The following is a 20,496-nucleotide window of genomic DNA, read 5'->3' on the forward strand; positions in this document are numbered from 1 at the left end:
TGTGATTCAGGACCCTGTATTAACAGTTTGTCCTGCAAGCTCCGCTGCCTTCAGTAGGGATTCAGGCCCTGTCCCCCACATCTCTTAGGCTGTAAGAAGAGCTGGGGAAGGTGTCCAGCTGGTTTCACTTCTGTGACATTATTGGATGCCACTGACTGCATCCCCCATAGATGGGGGCTGGGGGGTCAGAACCTGGGCGGCTAAAGAGAATGACGAATGTCCACACACACTGTCTACTCTTTAAGACTCTTCTAGGGCATCGTGGAAGGATGAGCGCCATGAAACAGCCTAATACTAGCAGAAGATGGAGGAGGACCCTTGGCAGAAAGCCGGTTTGCAGGCATCTGAGGCGGGGGTCATCAGTGTGGCACCATTAACCCTGGGGACCCAGCAAGTCTCTGCAGTGGGGGCTTCATCCCACCCTCTCTGAACTAGGTGCCAGCCCAGAGACGACAGCGGAAGCTTGGTCCACACGTTGCCAGATGGAGAACCACTGCTCTGACTGGTAGTTCTTTCCTCCCAGAAAGACCTCCTGAATAGAAACACAGTAACTACCTCAGAGAGTAAATTAGACTTAGACTCCTAATAGGAGAACTAGGTATCCTGACTCCACAAGAATTTTGGAGTCTATTTTTAAAAATAAACATTTTTAAGAAAAGCCAAGAAACGGGACTTCCCTGGTGGTCCAGTGGTTAAGACTTCACCTTCCAATGCAGGGGGAGTGGGTTCAATCCCTGGCTGGGGAGCTAGGATCCCACATGCCTCTCGGCCAAAAAACCAAAACAAAAGGTACAGTCAAGAGAATCCTGAAAGTGAGGTGTTATATGCAGTATAATGACAAGCACGCATCTTGGCACATGTTCTTAAAGCCAAGTCACTTCAACAGGTTGGTGGAACCTGAAAGAGGGACCCCTGGGGACTGTCCGTATCAGGGCGCCCTCCCCGGGGCCCCAGCCAGCCGTTCTCGGGCCTCCTACACCAGTCTGGGCGGCACCTGACCCACTGAGTCTCTCTCCTCCCTGACAGCTTCCCTTGGCTGGTGGAACATTCCAGGGCCTTCCTCTGTCTGAGGGGGCTGGGCCCTGCCCAACCCCTGACCTCCACTTAGCAGGCACCCTGGGCTCCGTCCTTAGGTCTCCACCCCGTGGCGCCTCACTCTGCTGGCCTTTCACAAGCCACCTCCGTGCAGAGGGGCTACCTTCTCCCCAGACCACACACCTGAATACCCGCGGCCCACCAGCTATTTCCACTGGGTGGTCAGCAACAATGTCAAACTAACATGGGATGATTCCACCAGCCCACCCACCCCGCACCAAAACCACAGTCTCCTCAAGTCAGTCGATGGTGGCTCCAACTATCCAGGGACTCAGTCCCAATTCTGCAAGCATTCTGCCCTGCTCTCCTCTCACCCCCATGTCTCCGTCACAAGGTCGTCCCTATCTCTGACTGCTCCTTGCTCCTGGCCCTCCTCTGGGACACCAACATCGCCTACTCTCCCTGCTCCCACCCTCACCCACCTGCAGAGTTTCTGCAATCGTTTCCAACTGCCGTCACATCACACCCCTGTTCAGAGCATGGTGAAACCCAACATTCTTAAAACAGTGTTCAAGGCCCTACATAGGTTGGACCCCAGGCAATCTACTTATATACTTGACTGTCTCCAATACAAGTGCCTGGAATAGTTGCAGGTATACCATGGGTACCTGACAAGTATTTGTTGAATTAGTCTAAGGATTTATGATCTGCTGGATCAAAGAAAAACAAGAGAATTCCAAAAACATCTACTTCTGCTTCATTGACTGTGCCAAGGCCTTTGACTGGGTGGATCACAACCAAGTGTGGAAAATTCTTAGAGAGATGGGAGTACTAGACCACCTGACCTGTCTCCTGAGAAACCTGTATGCAGGACAGGAAGCAAGAGTTGGAACCAGACATGAAACAACGGACTGCTTCAAAATTGGGAAAGGAGTACGTCACAGCTGTATACTGTCACCCTGCTTATTTAACTTCTATGCAGAGTCCATCATGTGAAATGCTGGGCTGGATGACTCACAAGTTAGAATCAAGATTGCCAGGAGAAATATCAACAACCTCAGATATGCAGATGACACCATCCAAATGGCAGAAAGCAAAGAGGAACTCAAGAGCCTCTTGACAAGGGTGAAAGAGGAGAGTGAAAAAGCTGGCTTAAAACTCAGCAATAAAAAAACTAAGATCACGGCATCCCGTCCAATGACTTTATGGCAAACAGAAGGGAAAGCAATGGAAACAGTGGCAGACTTTATCTCTTTGGGCTCTAAAATCACTGCAGGTGGTGACTGCAGCCATGAACTTAAAAGATGCTTGCTTCCTGGAAGGAAAGTTATTCTGCTCATATGAGGTACCTAGAATAGTCAAATTTGGAGAGAAATAGGACAGTGGGTGCCATGGGCTGTGGGGACAGAATGGAAGGTTACTGTTTCATGGGTGAGTCTCACTTTGGGGTGATAACAAAGTCCTGGAGGTGGATAGGTGGTGATGGGCACACAATGGCATGACTGTCCCTAACACCGCTGAAATGTACATTTGAAAATGGTTAAAATGATAAATTTCACATATATGTTACTGCAGTAAAACATTAAATTAAAAAGTTTAATTATATATCCTTTTATCTAGTAACAAAAAGGCAGTTAGTTCTTCAGAGCTGCCTCCCCCCACTCATGGATCTACCATGAGCAAGTCGAGAAATTATCCCATAGATGCTGCTGCCTGTGTATATAGCAGAATGCCCAGGGCACTGGAAACAACTCACAGCTTCCTCGGTAGAGGGCCGGTTAAATAAACCAACCATCAAAGCGTAGCAGATGACTTTACAGTTGATGCCAGGCCCTGTTATCAGGGCTTTACGTAAATTGATTTATGTAATTCTCACGACCACCTAATGATATTGTCCATGGCCTATAGGTAAGGCAACCGAAGTCCAGAAGATTACACAGGTCACATCGAGCAGGGCTGGGATCTGAATAAACGGACCTAAGGAGACGACTCAGCCATGGGACATTCAGATGTCGCAGCCGTGGAAAGACCCGTGTGCACTCTGCCCCACACATGCGTAAGCTGGGGTCTGCACATGTGCCGCGGAGTGCCTGCTCCATCTCTGCCCTCATTCTGCTCACAGTGATGGCCCTGGAGGAGGAGCCGGTCAAGAGGTGGAACAGCGCTTGCTCTTCGTTTACATGCTGTTTATATCTATTTGCACAGACGATGTATGCAAAAAGAATATACAGTCATCAGTATGTAAAGGAACGTTCGTTCTAAGAAAGGCTCACTGTTAAAATGATGCTGCAAAGGAAAGCAGGCCTCCATGCCCACCTGTAACCCAGAGAGGAGACCCCTGCTCTAGCGCCCCTGCTCAGCCACCAGCTCGGCGTCATCGTCACAGCTTATTTACAAATAAAGAGTTTTCTAGAAAGAGGTACCCTGACCTAGAGGGAAGGTGGCCTGAGGACCAGGGCCTTGGTTCCCCCCAGTTGGGGCAGTTTGTGGGCCATGACATCAACTTCCTTGATGTCAATCTGTCCATCTGCCCAGCTCCTGTGATTACTAATAACCACTCTCTTGCTCTACAAAATGCCTCCTCAGCCCCCAGCTGCGATGAAACCACAATTTCTGCAGTTCTCTTCCTTGACATAATCAATTTATTCAAGCAGCTAAAAATCATAAAGCTACAATTCCTTTCCTTTACGTTATGTCTTTGCTTTATAACTCAACATATATACACCCTTGTGCCTGTACCATCCCATGGGCAAACACTAAAATTGGCTCCTATCTAAATTGCTGATTTATCCCCCTAATTCACATTTTCTTGAGCCTCCCTCCTTAGGCGGGACTGATGTCCAAGTCCCAGGAGACGTAAATTTTGCCGTGAGAACATGAAAACCTGAGGTATCACTCCTGCCTTTCCAATCTAACCAAGAGTGTTCTCGCTGGTCTTAAGAAACACACTCCACTTCCAAGGTTTGTCCTGCCAGACCTCATGTGACAAGGGTGGCCTATTAGGTACCTCCCACTCCACCCCACAGTCAAGAACACCTTCTGTGCTGGGCCTGCAGTGGTGGAACCATCGCCAAAGGCTCGGGCTGGAGGAAGGTATAGGCAGAAGGGGTACAAAGAAGGCTTAAGAAAACAGAAACCTCCATGTGGACCCGATCCCTTCTGCTTCCCAGACAGAGCCACAGAGGAACTGTTTGGAAAGTGGTGCGAGGCTGCCCTGCAGGGCGGAGCTTTGCCCTCCAAGGTGGGCATCCCACGAGGGAGCCCTGGCCACCCCATCAGCTGCCCAGAAAAGGCCGGGGGCCTAGGCAGTGCTACTGGAGGCTGAGGACAGTCCCTGGAGCAGTTCGGCCCAATTCAGTCCTTGGGGCTGAGAAAGCAAACCCCTGAACTTACTTTATCTCAAACAACACTTTGAAGGGACCAGATTAGTTTTATGGGAGCGGTCTGGAGAAGAGGAAAACATGCAGTCAGAGAGGTCTTTATCTGCATTTTTGCACTCTGACTCGTATTCCCAAACACGCATACGCAGACAGATAGGCAGGCATGGGGTTCCGGTACCACCACCAGCCGCCCTTCTCAGGCCCAACCCTCACGAGCATGCTTTTTGGCTGGTCCTTGCACCAGGGCCGGGCCTGTTCTGCTCCGATGCTCCAACGCCAGGGTGCCTGGATGCCCACCCATCATCCAGGCAGAACGCTAGTCCTGGGAACCACTGGGAACATCTGTAGTTTTATGGTAACTTCCTTCCGCCCCAGGCTTAGCTGATAGCCTCCTCCCTCTTTTTCTCACACCCCCCAGTCATTGGACTGGAACAGAAATACCTCATTAGCCGATCAGTCTCCCAGACAGCACCAAAGAGTGGGAAAAGATCTATAAAACCTCACCCATGAATAGCCCCAGCCAGCTTTTCCTCCCTTCCACCTTGTAAACTCCCAGGGCCCAGCCAGGGAGGGCGAGGTCACTGTCCCCGCGACAGTGGCCTCGGGGCTTGAGTGTTCTTCTCATTGAGCTTGGCCTCTGGGCACTGCCCTGGGAGGTCCAGGCAGCCCTTTAAACCCCCAGGCGTCTCCAGCCCCAACCTTGGGCCACGGAGGTTCCAGGTGGTCAGGCTTGGGCTCACTACTGTCCTGGCACCTTGTATGGCATCTTTGCCACGGCTGGGCCCTGCACAGAGGGCACCCCCCCCCCTCTCTGCACCCCAAGATGGTCCAGTCCAAGGTGCCCTGGGGAGAGGATGCTGCAAGGTACCATCTGACACGTGTTACCTGCTGGCAAAGTGCCAGAGGAAGCATTCCTCCCCCCCACCCCCAACTTCTTGAGAATGGGGTGTGGTGAGCTTTCCACCAGAGGGAAGGCACAGGCTTGGGACACCCAGGGTTCTGTTTGGCAGGAGCTGCTGGGACACCATGCTCCTTGCAGGGCGGGTTGGCCTTGCTGAAGTTCTGGGCAGATTCCTTTTCAAATGCCTCATCCTCCCCCCAGCTGGCTGCATCTATAGAATGAGGTGGCTAGCCTGGAGCGTAAGGCTCTAAGAAAAACCAGCTCTTCGTGAGGAGCCACTCATCTTCTGCCTTCCAGCTGTCAGGAGGGTTACCGCTGCCCTCGTTGAGGCCGGCTGTAGCCGGGGCAACCCGGTGCGGGCAGACCACCCTGCAGAGTGGCCCAGCCGCCTCGACGGCACTGCCCAGGCCTTTGCCGAGTGCCTGTGGGGTCAGGCCAGTTGCAGAAACCTTTCTTTTGAGGTCTTCTCTCCACTGAAAGCGGTGGGTTAAGGTTAGGGACGAGGTTTGCTATTTCGTCACTGCCCTTGGAGCACCAGGTTCTGCCTAATGTGACATTTCTGTATCTTGTTTAGGGTGGAGACTATTATTGCCATGTTTTGATGTGGAATTCCAATCAAAATAAGTGCTTTGAAACTCTTTACTGAAATAGAGCCCAAAAGGGAGACCTGAATCTCTTGACTTCTTCCCTGTCTCCTCTCCCACCTCTGGGTCCTGCATGGGTCCCACCGGAGCCCCCAGCCCTGAGTCCAGGCCCAGGGGTGGTGGAGAGGCCAAGTGGGTGGCTAGGGAGGGCAAGGGGCTCTCCAGGCCAGCCAGGGGGTGACGGCCAGGCCTGGGCCAGGGTGCAGTCCCCTCTGTGGGGCCCCGAGGACCAGGTCAACACGTGGGAAACTGAGGCAAGGGCTTGGATCCTGTGCTGGGTGGGGGAGCACCTCCACTTCAGGACAGTCACTTGGCAATTAACCACTTCACTTGCTCAGAGAACAAGACCACCTCTCCTCACTGGTTTAACCAGGTCTCGAACCAGCTGTCACCTCGGCATGGTTCTGGACCGAGGGCAATGCTAACGGGGCGAGCAGCCCAGTCCAGACTCCACAGCTGAGAAGTCCAGCACCGACGTACAGCTACTGCAGAAGGGGCCAGGGTTTTCTTGCTTCCCTGGACCAGGGCGCTGACGGAGGCTCCTGCTGGGTGTTCCCCTCTGGGTGGAGGTGTCGCCTGGTCGGTGACCACGCAGCTTCCTAGCGGCTCATTTCCTCATCTCAGCTGGAGGGCAGAGCTCATTCCATCCTGTCTGCTCACCCTGGGAACGTGATTGGAAACGCTGATGCTGGAAACATACCGTTCCTGGGGTAGCAAAGATCAGAAACTGCCGCTAAATAAGTGACTCCCAGGCAGGCGAGTCCTGGGGACTTGCCCACAGGAACATAACTAGCAGATTCCAGCTTAGTGCTCACTTGGCCCCACCCAGGCCCATCCCGACAGCAAACTCGGTTAAGGCAGAGCTCTCATGTCTTCTGTTGACTAAATGACAAAACCGGGTGTCCCTGAGCATTTATTACCAAAGGGACGATCTACATCCTGAGATGAACTGTGGGGAGAGCCCCAGGCCAGGGGGTGCTGATCGTTGTTTAGTCGCTCAGTCGTGTCCGACTCTTTGCAACCCCATGGACTGCAGCACACCAGGCTTCCCTGTCCTTCACTATCTCCCAGAGTTTTCTGACTCATGTCCATTGAGTCAATCATGCCATCCATCTCATCCTCTGTCGTCCCCTTCTCCTCCTGCCCTCTATATTTCCTAGCATCAGGGTCTTTCTAATGAGTTGGCTTTTCACATCAGGGGGCCAAAGTATTGGAGCTTCAGCTTCTGGGTGAAAACAGGTGGACACACACTCAAGTCCCACCAGTCACTATGCGATCTTGGGGATCCCACTGTGCAGGCCTGACCCACAGGAGGATTTGGAAAGGGCAGGCTCCCATACCCTTGTCTCCCTGAGACCACCACCTTCTGTGCCTGGGGCTCCTGGGCCCTCTGCGAACACTCACGCCTGGACTGAGGCATCCCTCCCAAGGTGCTCAGGTCCTGCTGATAAAACAGCCTCAGTCCTAGGACCTGCCCCTTACCACAGGAACTATTTTCACAGCATGAGCCACGTAAGAATGCAGTGTTAGTTCCATAGCCTGTGTCCTCGCTGACGTCAGCCAGGCTCTGGCCTCTCAGGAGGTGTGGGGGGAACTTGGACAACCATCCCAGGAGCTCAGAAGACGGGAACACCAGTGCGGCCGGATTGGCCACCCCCCCGCCCCCCAAAGGCCCGTGCCCATAGATGCAAAGGCAAACTACCCACAGCCATGGCCGGCGAGGCTGTCACTCGGCATGGGTCTGAGGGCCCCTCCTGCTGCCGCACCTGCTCAGAACCAGCACAGGGCAGCGGACCATAGGGGCAAGGGGACCCGCTGTCTGGGGCAAAACTACTGCGGGGCAGCTCAGCTGTGCCTCAGTGGTTTCTAAAGAAAACAAAAACGTGGTCAAACAAGACCAAATCAGCAGGCTGACTGGTTGGCTGCAGCCAGACACCGGCTGTGCCCCAGGCTTGCTGCTCTGCCTCTCAGAGGGCCAACACATACCAACCAGGGGGAGAGTCATTTATTTCACGTTTTCACAGATAACAGCATTTTGACACTTATTCCTATTTAAAAATCAGACGTTTATTATACCAACACAGTAAACAAAGCACACAGAAGCAACATATGCAAAGTACACGTAAGAGCAAAGAATCAACCCTCAGGCAACTTTCTAAAATGACAGTCACTGTTACATAATTCTGAAGGTCAGGAGCTTCTAATGAAGGGCTGTGCTGAGCTGCCCATCGCCCCCAGGCTGGCTCGAGGCACCAATGGCACAGGCGGTGGGGGGGCGGGCCCACGGTCCACTCCCGCTCAGCTGAGCCTCACGCCATCCATCACGTGCCTGCACTGTGGCTTCTGGGGTATTTTAAGGCCACCCTTCCCTTTGGGCAATCCCAGGAAGCTTAGTTTCTATTCTTAACTTCAAACATTTGTGGGAAAGAGAAGCACCATTAGCACAGGTTCCCGCGGCGTACGACGAAGCCTGACGGTGCCTTTATCAGGTGCAGGAGGCACACGGCCCCCCACCCCCGAGTATCACCACCACGTTGAACACTAGAGGAACCAGGGAGGTGAGAAAAGGAGGAGACAAGAATGTGGACACTACACCCTTTTCTCTTTTTTAAGTATTAAATTCAGAAGTAAACAGGAAGAAGGAAAAAAAAAACCATGAATCCATCATATTATCAACAAATCTTAAAGAATCTTATCCTGCACTTCTATCAAAAGTTACTAAAACTTCGGGAAATCTAAATAATGGACATATCAATGTTAATTCTGAGTAGGTGGGCAGCAGCTCCTTGGGCCTAGTAGACAAGCTCTGGCTTTCTCAGAGTGTGGAAATGCAGATCCACACGCTGAGGGATGGGTGGAGAAGGTGCAGTGGGTTTTCCCATGTGCCTCAGGGACCTTCCGTGTTTGGGTGGAAGAACAGACTTAACTCAAAGGGGAAACTCAATTAACATTCAGGATCTTGAGGTGGTTCATCCAGGATGGGCATGAAGGCATCACACGGGCCCACGGAGACTTGCTGATGAGGGTGCGCCTCTTGACACAAGCTCTGCGGTGAGGACCTTTGGGGAGGTCACCCCACAAGGCGCAGGCGGCCACTGACTGCCGGCTTCAGCAGCCCCACGGCTCTTCCTTTCATGTCCAGGGTCCATGCAAGCCTGGGCCCACCGGGGCTACGAGCAGATGCACGAAAAAGATTCTCGCTGTGATCTTTCCTGCAAAGGAAACAGCAATAAAGTTTACTGCCGGGTCACAACGGAGGAATTCTTGTAAACAAGTAACCTTTGCTCTCAGCTTTGGAGAGAGGACCATGAGCAGAGAACAGGGAGAGACCAGGGTGCATCTCACAGCCCGAGAATGGGCTTTACAGCGGCACCGCGAGCCATCTGCTTCGCTCACACACGGCTGTGAAAGCCGGTGGCTGTAACCTGGGCTTCAGTCACAGGACAGATCCTAGAGAGGCGGCCTGTTTCAGACCCGCAGCCACTCCGCCTGCTTTCTGGCCATGGTACACCATGACAGAGGTGGGCGCTGCCCACGTCACACGCATGGCACTAATGGCATTCTACCTTTTCGGGTGGAAGCTCATTTCTCTTGTGTCAACACAACTCTGACTCTACCGACCCCCACACACAGGACACATACAGAGGGGCCACCGCCGCTGCCGGTCAGCTCTGCTGCGGACGCTCGGGCCGGTCTTCACGCAGCTGCAGTCCCAGCTCCCAAGCCTCTGGGCACTTACAAACAGGAAGGCTTTGCTCTAGGGCTCGACTCCTGTTCCTGCTGAACTGAGCCAGTGTGTAAAATGAGAACTGATATCAGCTCAGTAGGCACCGGAGGGCGGGTCCAACTGCCCGGAGAAGCAGTGCCTCGGCTGGGAGCTCGCGCAGCCTCGTCCCACGGGCGCTGCAGGAGAGACGCAGACCTGGACTGCAAACACAAGAGAGAGTTCACCGCGCTCGGAAATCACAAGAGTAAGTCTCCTTTCAAAGTACCCAGCTCTACTCACATGCCATCTACCGCTGACGGTCTTACTGGACGTCTATGATTCATTTGCTTTTAGATTTTTAAAAGAATAATTTTGCAGCTTTCAATACATTTGAACTTTCAGACAGATGTTTACTTAGTGGATTTTTATTTCTGTAGACTTTGGGACCAAAATGTCTGCATTCGTAACAGGACAAAGTGCATCCTTGGGGCCAGGCGGGCCCTTATCCTCCAGAATCCTGCTCGGCCCCAAGCTGACCGCTCAGCAGCGGCCTCTGCCTCAGCAGCTCCACCTTAACTGGCCCCATCTCACCTTCTCTTCAGGTGCAGAACTTAGCCACTGTGAACAAAGCGGAAACCAGTCACTGTTCACCAATCAGCTAAGCTCTGCACCTCGTCAGAGAGGTCGTCGCTGGGCATAAGGAAAGGGCCGGCGAGCATCTTCCGAGGCTGTCAGCTTCTTCTGCTTGCAGAGAGGAGCTACGAGATGCGTCTGTTCCCCGAACTGCAGAGAGCGCAACTACGGCTTCTGGAGCAGCAGTCAGGGTCGTGGTTGCGTGGTAATCCCTGGCAATGTGATTTTAATCTTAAGTCACAAATCAGCATGCCAGGAACCCAAGCAGCCAGAGCACTCCGGGCGGCGGTGCCGCCCACATCGTACGCACCAGCTTCCTCAGACACAAGGCGACGACACCACCTCCAGGCCTGCTACACTACCGCCTGGGCTTTACTTCTGCTTGGTGTTCATTTACTCGGCACCTTAGGGGTATCATTTTTAAAAATCAAAGGACTCACAGATGACCACACAAATGCCAGCACAGCTTTGGGAGATGAAAAATGCACAGCTGGTCGGGGGTTGCCGTGCTCAATCTCTCAGCCCATTGCCCCTCAGGGCGCAGGTTCTAAGTGTCGGGGATGTCTGTGGGGACCCTCAAGGGGTGGGATGGATTCCCGACTGCTGGAGGGTGCAGCCCCGCCACGGTCCTTCCCCGAGCAAGCAGGGAGCGGGCATAGGGCATGTGACTGGCCCCTACGTCCATCCAGGAGTGCGGAGGGGTGGGGGGCTTCTGACCAGACTATTCCTCTGCCTGCTTAGGGCAAAAACGCACAATGAACAATGACCACAGCTGTGGAGCCCGCGGTGGCCTTCCACCACTTGGAGCCAGGGAACATCAAAGGCACAGTCTGCGCCACTGCAGCTTCACACGCTTCCAGAAACACAAACTGTGAAGTGACAAATCTAAAGAGAAATACGATTTGTACTGATCACTGTATGAGGCTGGCAACATGTAACTGTGTAACTGCTCTGGCTTTTAAACTGGGCTGTCTCTGAACAGGCTCGCAAGCTGCCCGACGGGAGTGCTGGGGAAGCCTGCACACAGTTGCTTCGCTACGAGACACACAGTCGGGGCAACTATTCCCACTACTTCCCTTCCTGGCCAACACAGCTCTTCAACCCTCTTGGAAAAACCTCCTCAGTAGTAAGAATTCTCTCAGATAAATAAGGCAGTTAAACATATTAGACAGAAATGGTTTTTTATAAGAGCAAAACATTAGAAGCAAATTAAATGTCCAACAATATCAACATAAAATATTAAACATCCATTAAAATTATAGAAAATCTATACAACATGAAGAATGAAATCTGAAGTTAAAAAAAAAAAAAAGACACAAAATCAGACATGCCCTGTTATCATGTAAACCTTGAAGAAACCTGGAGAGTCACAGAAATGATAATGGTAAAGAAAAAAATACTTTTAATTCCACAGTTTTACTTATAAAACCTACAAATCATTGCTAAATTACATTTAGAAGCATGAATTCGGTTAAAACTGCTCAAATGTAGATCTAACAGGTCAATTTCAAGCACAATTAACAGAGGAAGCAGTTTAAATCATTTAGGACTCCCACTGCTCCAACATGAGGCAGCCTGCTGTGGACACGCTGTGTGGAGAGGCGCCCGGCAGAGCCACCCTGCCAGCCTCTCCTGCCGGGGGGGACCACCCGAGGGACCTCAGGTTCCCACACACCTCCTCACAGCTCAGGGTGCCGGACAGCCCGGCAACACACCCCCACATTAGCCTTCACCCTGAAGACTGGGGGGCAGGGTGGGGAGGTCATGCTCACCTTCTAACCTACCCAAGATGTTCTCCTGTGAGTCCTGCTCCCCCAAATAACAAAACCTGAAGCGGTCAAAACAGCGCTGGGGAGGGGGCTGTTCTGCGAGGGTGGACGGCACAGGGTTTTGTGGCCGCTCGGCCAGATGAGATGCCACCTACCCCTCACTCAGAGCGGGAGCCCAGGACTGAAGCCACCAGGGCTCTCGGCTCACCGTTTGGCTTACTGACTTACTTGGCTCCTAGGAGGAATCTCAGCTAGAGCCGAAGAATGGAAAAGGGAGAGAGAGAGAGAATCACCTCATTAAAATAACATCTCAGCCACCACCTCGGCTGAGGATCTGTCCATCTGCTCCCTGCTCAGCTCAAAGCACCTGCGGGCGAGATGCTGCTGCCGCGGATCCTCACTCAGCATCAGCTCCCCGTAGAGGTAGATGCCCATGGCCTGTGGGAGGCAGAGAGGCCAGAGAGCATAAGGAAAAGGAATCACATGTCCCCACGCACTCGAGTGCACAGTCTGTGTTAGCTTCACACAAACTTGCTGGGCTGGAAGTTACAAAGGCCCTAGAAAAGGCAGACAGCTGAAGAGTGGTGCTTCAGGAACCTGCAGTTTCTGGTCCCCTTCTCCTCACTGAAACTCACCCAAGGAATTCTCGGCTATCAATTCCATCAACCCTGGTGGCTGAACTGAGGACAGAGGGAACACTTCTCTAGTGACGGGGACAGGGACAGGGAGGCTCCCATGACGACTGACCCTATGGGAACCCCTGCAGTTGGGAGGAGACCTGAGTGCTGTGTGTGTGACACAGACATGGATCTGCCTCCTTCCAAGCACAGCTGGGAAATGAAAACCACCTGTCACACGGGTAGGGGGGACCTCAGGCCGCCCTGGAAGACTCCTGCTGCCCCAGCCCAGCCCGCCTGCTCTCCTTCCACGGGCACACACTGGCTCTTCTGTCTTGAAAACAATGCTGCGAAAATCACATCTGTGTTTTTCCTACAGTTTTAAAAATGGTTATGTTCGGAAAGACCAAAAAGATCCCTTTGGTTCCGCCTTCTCTCTTGTTCTAAGCTTAGCTATGCTATGCTATGTTCTGCTGGAGCAAGAACTTACAACGACAGTGGAGAAATGAAAACTTGGTGGTGAGGAGCTCAAAAATTTCTTTCTGAAAAAGCTGATGGCAACCCTTATCTGGCAGAGATCATGGTTCCAAATACAGTGCAGTCAGTTTTGGTTTTCAGAACAGACTTTAAGTCGCTCTTAAATTTTGTCCCTCCATGTTTCCAAACACCTCTTGCTTCACTGTGCAAATGTGACATTTCTTCTGGTACAAAGTCATGTCTTTTTCTTTGTGGGAATAACGAGCCCTTACTTGCTGGCTGCCTCCTGTACTCCGTCCTCTCAAAAGAGCCTTTGTTTGCGTTGCCCCAACTCTCCACCCCAACAGAAACATGGCTCCATTCTATCAGCCCGCAGCGCTCTGCAGAAAGCTCACTCAGAGGCATGCGCTGGCCATGCCGAGGGAACGAGCCACAGCCAAGGAGACATGGCACGCGCAGCACCATTGCCCACCAGGCGGGGGATGGGGCAGGGGCTGACCCCCACGCTGCGGCCCAGCAGAGGTGGCAAAGACGACATCTTCAAACAGGTTCACGGGCTCTTTGCAAGGTGACCGCTTTCCTCGGTGAACAGTGAGGAAAGTCCTCACAGGAAGGCAGCTCAGCACAGGGGTCCGCCTGGCGTGGCAGCTGCAGACACAGACCAGACTGTCCCAGCCAGCCGGGGCGGGCCCAGTCTCAGCCCCAGACACACACAGGCACAGACACACACCATCGCATCACTGGGCCACAATCCCCACCTAACGAACCTGGGGTTCAAAGATGTAGTGAGGTCTGCCCATGCTTTATATGGTAACGGCAGTGGGCCACAGCTCCATCACACCAGGGGAGCTTCTAAAGAGATAACAGAAAAAAGCTCAAAAGTTGGGTAGGTACGCTCCTACCAACTCTTCAAAATCATTGCCAAGTGTTGAAGTATTTGTTATTTAAGTAGAGAGGGCAACAAACTGGGCCCCCATGTTAAGCATACTGCACAGTCAGGGACAGCATTTAAAGAATCCCCATCTGCTGAAAAATGAAACTTACCTGATCCTCCTGAAGGAACCTCTCCACGTCTCTGTATGCTTTTGTGTATTTGTGCTTAACAATGAGTTCACACCAGCGATGGCGAACCTTAAGAAAAGAGAGAAAATCCCATAAGCAACAAACAGGTAGGTTTCCGTGGCCTAACAAGTTTAATGATGGAGAACTTTTCCTGTTAGAAATTACTCTGTTAACACTGTTGAGACTTTAAAATTTCATTTTAACGTCTTTTACAAAGAAAGGAATCATGCTCTTCGTTAAGAGCGCTGCCAGTCAACTTTAGGGGAAGAAAGTGCATGTTTCACTTAGGTGTTCTGATGTTTTAAAATACAATTTTGCCATACAATACATAAATGCAGAACGTAATTGGGAAATTAAACGCACGGCCCCAGCCAGGCAGGCTGGTGCTCTGCCCTGCAGGATGCTGTCCATGAAGGTTTCCTTCATAAACCACAACTACTTAATTTCCTGCAATAAGTGATTTGGTCCAATGCTGCTGACTGTAACAATACACACAGTAAAAGGCAGAAGACACTGCTCTCCACATTCCTAAGAGGCAGAGAGAGCCTTCTGAGGAGCTTGGGGTATCTGCTGGAGGGGAGAGAAGAGCAGACCACCCTGATGCAGGCAGCTCTGGCTGCATGTTTTGCTGCCTGGCTGCATGTTTTGCTGCACAACCTACGGAAAACAGACAAGTTACATGTGTGTCCCTTTTAGTGAAGATGGGTGATGAAAGATTCACCAGCAGGAATTTGTCAGGAAGTCCTCCCCCAAACCCTACAGACAATATGGGAGTCTGATTCCAGCACTGGCTGCCTCTGCTGATAAGAGGCAGTCTCGCCACTCCCCCACCACCTCTTCATCTCTAGGCCACTTCAGACACGCTCTTTACATCGAGATTCTACCTAGATCCAGTCCTGGGCCATTGTCTACTGCATTAAAGCCCTCTCAATCATGCCCAGTGAGCAGTCCACCATTTTACATTCCATTATTGGTTCAACATTAGCTATACATGGAAGTGATTACATGCATTTAAAAAATAAAAAAGCCTCCTTCCATCACTCTTTGTTTTTACTGCCTTTGAAAGAGCAAGACCCTTTACAGCAATCCATTTGTGGCAATAGTAAAACGTAAGCAACTTCAACGCTTTGGCTGGGGCCCCTGTAAATTATATCATTTATGTACTGATGGCCGGATCTCTCCTTTAATCTACTATAAATAGATTTCACACACAAACAATTAGGAACGAAGTAAAGAAACATTCTTTGGAAAGACTCCTTCCTCCAGGCCACAGCACACTCTGAGACACACGCTGGTGCCCTTTGCTTACAGGCAGCCAGGCCCTTTGAACTTCTAAGAACAGGATGCCAACGAACTTTTTACATCCACAAAGGAATTTCGGAGGTGCACGGAAATGAGCTAATAGCCTAGGATCATCACAACAAAAGGGAAGCTGGTTGGGCTGCACAGGTCTTGGAAATCTTTCCACCTTCAACAAACTGTTCTTTCCTATATGGCCAACAGAAAGGGACAGCATAAAGGGGAAAGGGTAGTGACCAAGATATTCTAGGCAGAATAACCACTGAACAGAGCCCAGACTGCACCAATCAGAGGAAGCTCCCAGAACAACCAGATCCCATTCTTGTGTTTTGGTTCAAGTACACGACAGAATCAAAAGGGTCCCTTGGTCCATTTCTCTGGTTTCTTTCCCAACTCAATGAAATCTAGATGCCTCAGGTACATCCATGCAGCAGCGGAAATGCCATGTTCTTTGTTCATAAGCTCTGGGAAAGGAGAAGGCCTGGTGGGAGGGCCACTGTGCAGCCTGAGAGCCAGGGCACTGGGCCACCTGCTCTGGGGCCTTGCAAGAGAGCCTTACTTCTCGTGATTGCACTTGGGGACAGCCGTCCCAGCTCTTAGCAGGGTCAAGTATAAGAGAAGTCTGTCAGCTCCACTGTGAGCTAAGGACAGGCTTGTGCACCAAGCCTTGGACAAGGACAGCTGCTGATCATTCCAAAACTTGGGGACGTTGTATTTTCTTAGACCTCATTCTGAGAATGGAGGTATTTATTATTGGCCTCCCATTCCCCCCCCCCCCCACCACTGCTCTCCTTTATCTTATTTACACATACAGAAACAACAAAATGCAAATTAGGGTTTGTTTCTTAGTAGGGTAAGTCCACTATGATTGGAAGAGGATCCAGGAGCTGGGCTGAGTGAGAGAGGCCTTCACAGTCAATATGAAGTCAGCATTGCCACTTCTCTTCCTGTTAAAAATCAGTGTATTGTCACAATTAATAAGAGATCTAGTCTTCCGACCCCTGAAAGCTAACATGGCATCCAGGAAGTACAGACCAACCCCTTTCCCCACCCTACAAAGAGCAGGAAAAACAACAGGCCTTTTCATTACAACAGAATTAAATATATTGCAAAATTTCAATGATAGGATGTTTAAAAGACATCACAGAGATGCTGTGTGAGGTTGAGGGTCCACCAAATATTTCTCGCTTGTGGACAGGGTTTTCATTCCTCTTTGTATTTCTTTAAGAAACAAAGTAAATCTCTATCTTTTAGCCAAGGACCCAAAATTTGCAAGGAAACTGGTCACCACTTGGAACGGAGGTTTTCCTGAAAATGTGGCAGCAGGGTGACATTTGTCTCAATTTCTCCCAGCAGTATTTCCACAGTGGGCACTCATGGACTATCTTCCTTTCTCCAGACCACTGAGAAGCTCAAAGAAATCCCTGACAGAGGTCCTCACATACTCATACCCAGCTTCTTCCCCTGTTGATAATGGAGGAAAATGAAGTTCTCAGTGCTGGGGAGCAGTAGAGAATTCAGAAGTGGAGGCAGGGCTCTACAAACAAAACTATCCACTCTGTAGACCTGCTCTTCGTTATTTTTTAATTAATTTATCATCAATGGGGGCAGTGGTCACCTCGTCTTTCAACTTCCTAGGTGAGATGAAAAGTGAACACTTACGGGAAGGTCTGGCCCAGCCACAGTATCTGTGGCTTCTTGACTCTGTTCATTCAGCATTGGCATTCAACGGGTAGATACATACACCAAAACCGATCAATACTTACACTTTAAATATTCACATTATACCACAATGTCTCAAGAGAGAGAAAAAACTTTTAATGACTTATTCAACTGTGATTCAGATTCATAAAGTCACTCCAAACCCACGCTAGGAATCACCTGAAAGCCTTGAGCCAGCCAACATCTTAGCCTGAATTCCAGCAACGCTGTCAGGCTACCAAAGGCAAGAGGCAAGGGTGAGGGAGGGGGGAAACGGGTCAGGAAAAGAAGAAGAAAGCTGAGAAAATCAGAAAAGGGATAGTTCAGGAGTGGGAAGAGGTGGAGCTGCCCGTGGTGGTGAAGAGCAGGGCTGGGGGACCCCTGTTCCAGGAGCTCTAGAGCGTGTGGTCTCACAGGGCCCTAGAAGCCCACCTTTTCCTGAGTCTTCAGTGCAGACAGTGGCTGGTTCAGCCCAAATCCTGCTAGCGAGTGCCAGGGCAGGAGTGCGCCCACTGCCCAGGGCCATGCTGCCGGTCCCGTAACACAATGAAGCGTGTCTGTGCTAACAGGCCCGAGCCACCTGAGAGATGTGAGCAGACGTGGGCCAGAGATCCAAACCCTTTTCTGCACAGGCTATGTATACACGTGCATACACACACACAGAAACAAACGTTTCTTTTTTAACAGCTTCCCTCACTACGGCAACTACTGGTAAGTTTCTGTTACTCTTTTCTGTTTGAGGATCTACTGAAGTGATCTCACAACCCCTGGGTCCTGACCCACAGAGCTGCCTCCCAAGCTGGGGGAGAGAACAGCCTCTGCTCGTGGGCTGCTGTGGGCGCCCACCCAGGTTGCCGCAGCCAAAGCATTAGGACAGCGACCCTCATAGTCATTGCTTGTCTACTTCAAAAGTTCTATTTATTGAATTTATAAAAACGTGAGAGTATCAACTCCAAGGAAAAGTCTGTTAACTGCTGAAAACCAGAAGAGCAAGTTGCCTGTCACGTGGGCAGTGAGGAAGGACGGACTGGGATGGGGTTGGGGGTGGGGTGGGACCACGCCAGGAAGACGAGCCTGGACTCAGGACAGTGAGACAGCAGCCGATCGGCCGGTGGGGGGAGGAAGCCTGCAGGGAGGGTCCTCAAGCCTGGGGCAGCGGGCACTTCAAAAGCCACCCCTGGAAAGTATACCCAGGGGCCAGATGCCTGGGGACTTTGCAAACTGTTTGCAAAGACAGCCTGGCCCAGCACCAGCCTGAGTTGCATGGCCTTTCTACCATTTCAAGGACGTTATCGCTCCCAAGAGGCGAGCTGAATGCCTTCTGGCTGGCTCCCCTGATATCCGGCACCTGCCTTGTACGGTCAAACCATGGCTCAGATTCAGGGACAAGTCCCATGACCCAATGGGCACCTCTGTGATACAACCACGGCCTTGATTAGGACATGCTGGGGCTCCCTCCTGGAAAAGGAAAGAAAAACTACTGAAAGGTAACTCCCCACCTGCCCACCTCTCCCCAAACTCTTTTCAATCTGAAAATTTTAATGCATCCAGAACTAACTGCTATTAAACTCTAGAACAGGGGTTGCCAATTTTTCCTGTCATGAGTCACAGTGAGCGTCTATAGCTTCTCCGTCCATTTGCCCTGTATCGCAGGAGCAGCCATAGGCAGTATGTGAATGAGAGGGCATGGCTATCTTCAGATAAACTTTAATTTTCAAAAACAAGCAGTGGGCTGGACCTGCAGTCTCAAGGCTGCTGACCCCTGATCTGCAAAGGAAGCCCATGCTGGTGAATGTTTAACACCCCCCCCCACCCCCCCCGCCCCCAATCCACCAGCATGTCGCCACAGAACACAGAGCCAGGAGGCCTTTGTGAGCTGGCTCCGGCCAGTGTCAGCCCGTCCTGCCAGGAAATCTAGGGTGTTCTTGACTGTGGGGCTTTTCTTTCCTCTGTGGGCCGAACTGCTTTGCACGAGAAACCTGCTCTGGCTTCCCTGGGAAACAGAGCACCTCTCAGCCTACAGCCAAGTGTGAACGCAAGGCGCCAGGCGTGGGTGTGTGGGGGATTGGACACTGAGAAAATGCCAATTTTAGGAAGAATAATCCCCTGAACCAGCTCACTCCCAGTCCCCCACACTGACCAGATGCTTTTGTCTGCAACAACATAACCTAGACCCTGTGTTCATTAACACTTTACAATTCTCAATGCTCTTTTATACCTTTTATCTTATTTTTATTTGGTCTTCAATTTTAACAAGCCATTTCAAAGAAATAAAAATTCTTATGAGAATGCTCCCCTACAGGCTACTTACTATCTAATGGACTAATTTCCCAAAATAGTTTTCAGACATTCCTTAAACATAATTCTTATAATAATGTAACTTGGAACTCCAGTATATATACATATAGACAGATCAAGGAGGAAAAATATAAGTGAGTTCTTCAAGTGGTTTAAATCAGTCAGGTAGAAAACATCTTAAATATTCAACTCCTTTGGTTGGGGGTGGGAGGCTGGGTTCCTTGGAATGGAGTCTGAAAACCTGCCTCACACAGAAGAATTACTGTGACCGAAGAGTCAATGGACTCAGAGGCTGAGCAGACATGCTGAAGGGGTGAGACAACAGGTCAGTTCCAACAGCTTGGCCAACACCTCTCAGCTTGGTTCTGGAAGCCACGCGGCCGCTGACTACACGGCCCAGGTCAGAAGCAGAAAATCGGCCTATCTTCTGTCACCACAAGCCCAGGGCTACAGCTTGTTTTGGCGCTTCTCACAGCCACACTTGAAAAAGCACCTGTGGCTCCTGTACCTGGCTGCTTCCCTTGCTTTATTATTGAGTATTAAAAATTGTAAACCGGTAACTCAACACATATAAACAACATAGATATATTATTTTATGTTTTTCCTTATTTTCCAGGTGTCACTGCCAGATTCACTAGCTTAGTGTGGTCCATATACTCTGATGTAACAAGTGGAGGATGTTTCCTCCTATTGATAGACCACAGCTCCATTAGTCTTTCAATCACCCGACGATGCCAGAAGTCCATTTCTAGTGTTCTAGAAAGTCCCAAAGTGTGTCACTAGCTGTTTACCAAGAAGCTACAAGGGTCTACGAGTTGACACAGGTCCAGAACAAGGACACCTGCTGTGACACTGGGCCACGGTGCTGGGGTCCACCTCACTTAGCACACCCTAGTCAGTCAGTGACCTGAAACTGATATGGCCGCACACCTTAACTCACCTCTTGGGCCCGGAATTCATAAACCCCACCTGCT

At 50.9% G+C, this 20,496-nt stretch overlaps 1 protein-coding gene across 7 annotated transcripts in view; it reads right to left on the reverse strand.

Moving 5' to 3' along the window:
• Window positions 1-8,002: 8,002 nt before the first annotated feature.
• The window catches only part of AOPEP (aminopeptidase O (putative)), a 392,900-nt gene continuing 380,406 nt past the window's right edge, over window positions 8,003-20,496 (reverse strand). For 4 of the 7 annotated variants that reach the window (XM_070459519.1, XM_070459515.1, XM_070459520.1 and 1 more), the window contains 2 exons: window positions 14,207-14,293; window positions 8,003-12,506 (listed from right to left, as the gene is read on the reverse strand). In XM_070459519.1, coding sequence (XP_070315620.1) covers window positions 12,366-12,506; window positions 14,207-14,293 — 228 coding nt within the window. In that variant the 3' untranslated portion in view covers window positions 8,003-12,365. Of the gene's footprint in view, window positions 12,507-13,929; window positions 14,015-14,206; window positions 14,294-20,496 lie in introns of all 7 variants that reach the window. The other 3 variants (XR_011484978.1, XM_070459517.1, XM_070459518.1) reach the window with 3 other exon arrangements.

This window comes from Odocoileus virginianus, chromosome 31 (genome assembly GCF_023699985.2).
Source record: "Odocoileus virginianus isolate 20LAN1187 ecotype Illinois chromosome 31, Ovbor_1.2, whole genome shotgun sequence".
Taxonomy (NCBI): Eukaryota; Metazoa; Chordata; class Mammalia; order Artiodactyla; family Cervidae; genus Odocoileus; species Odocoileus virginianus.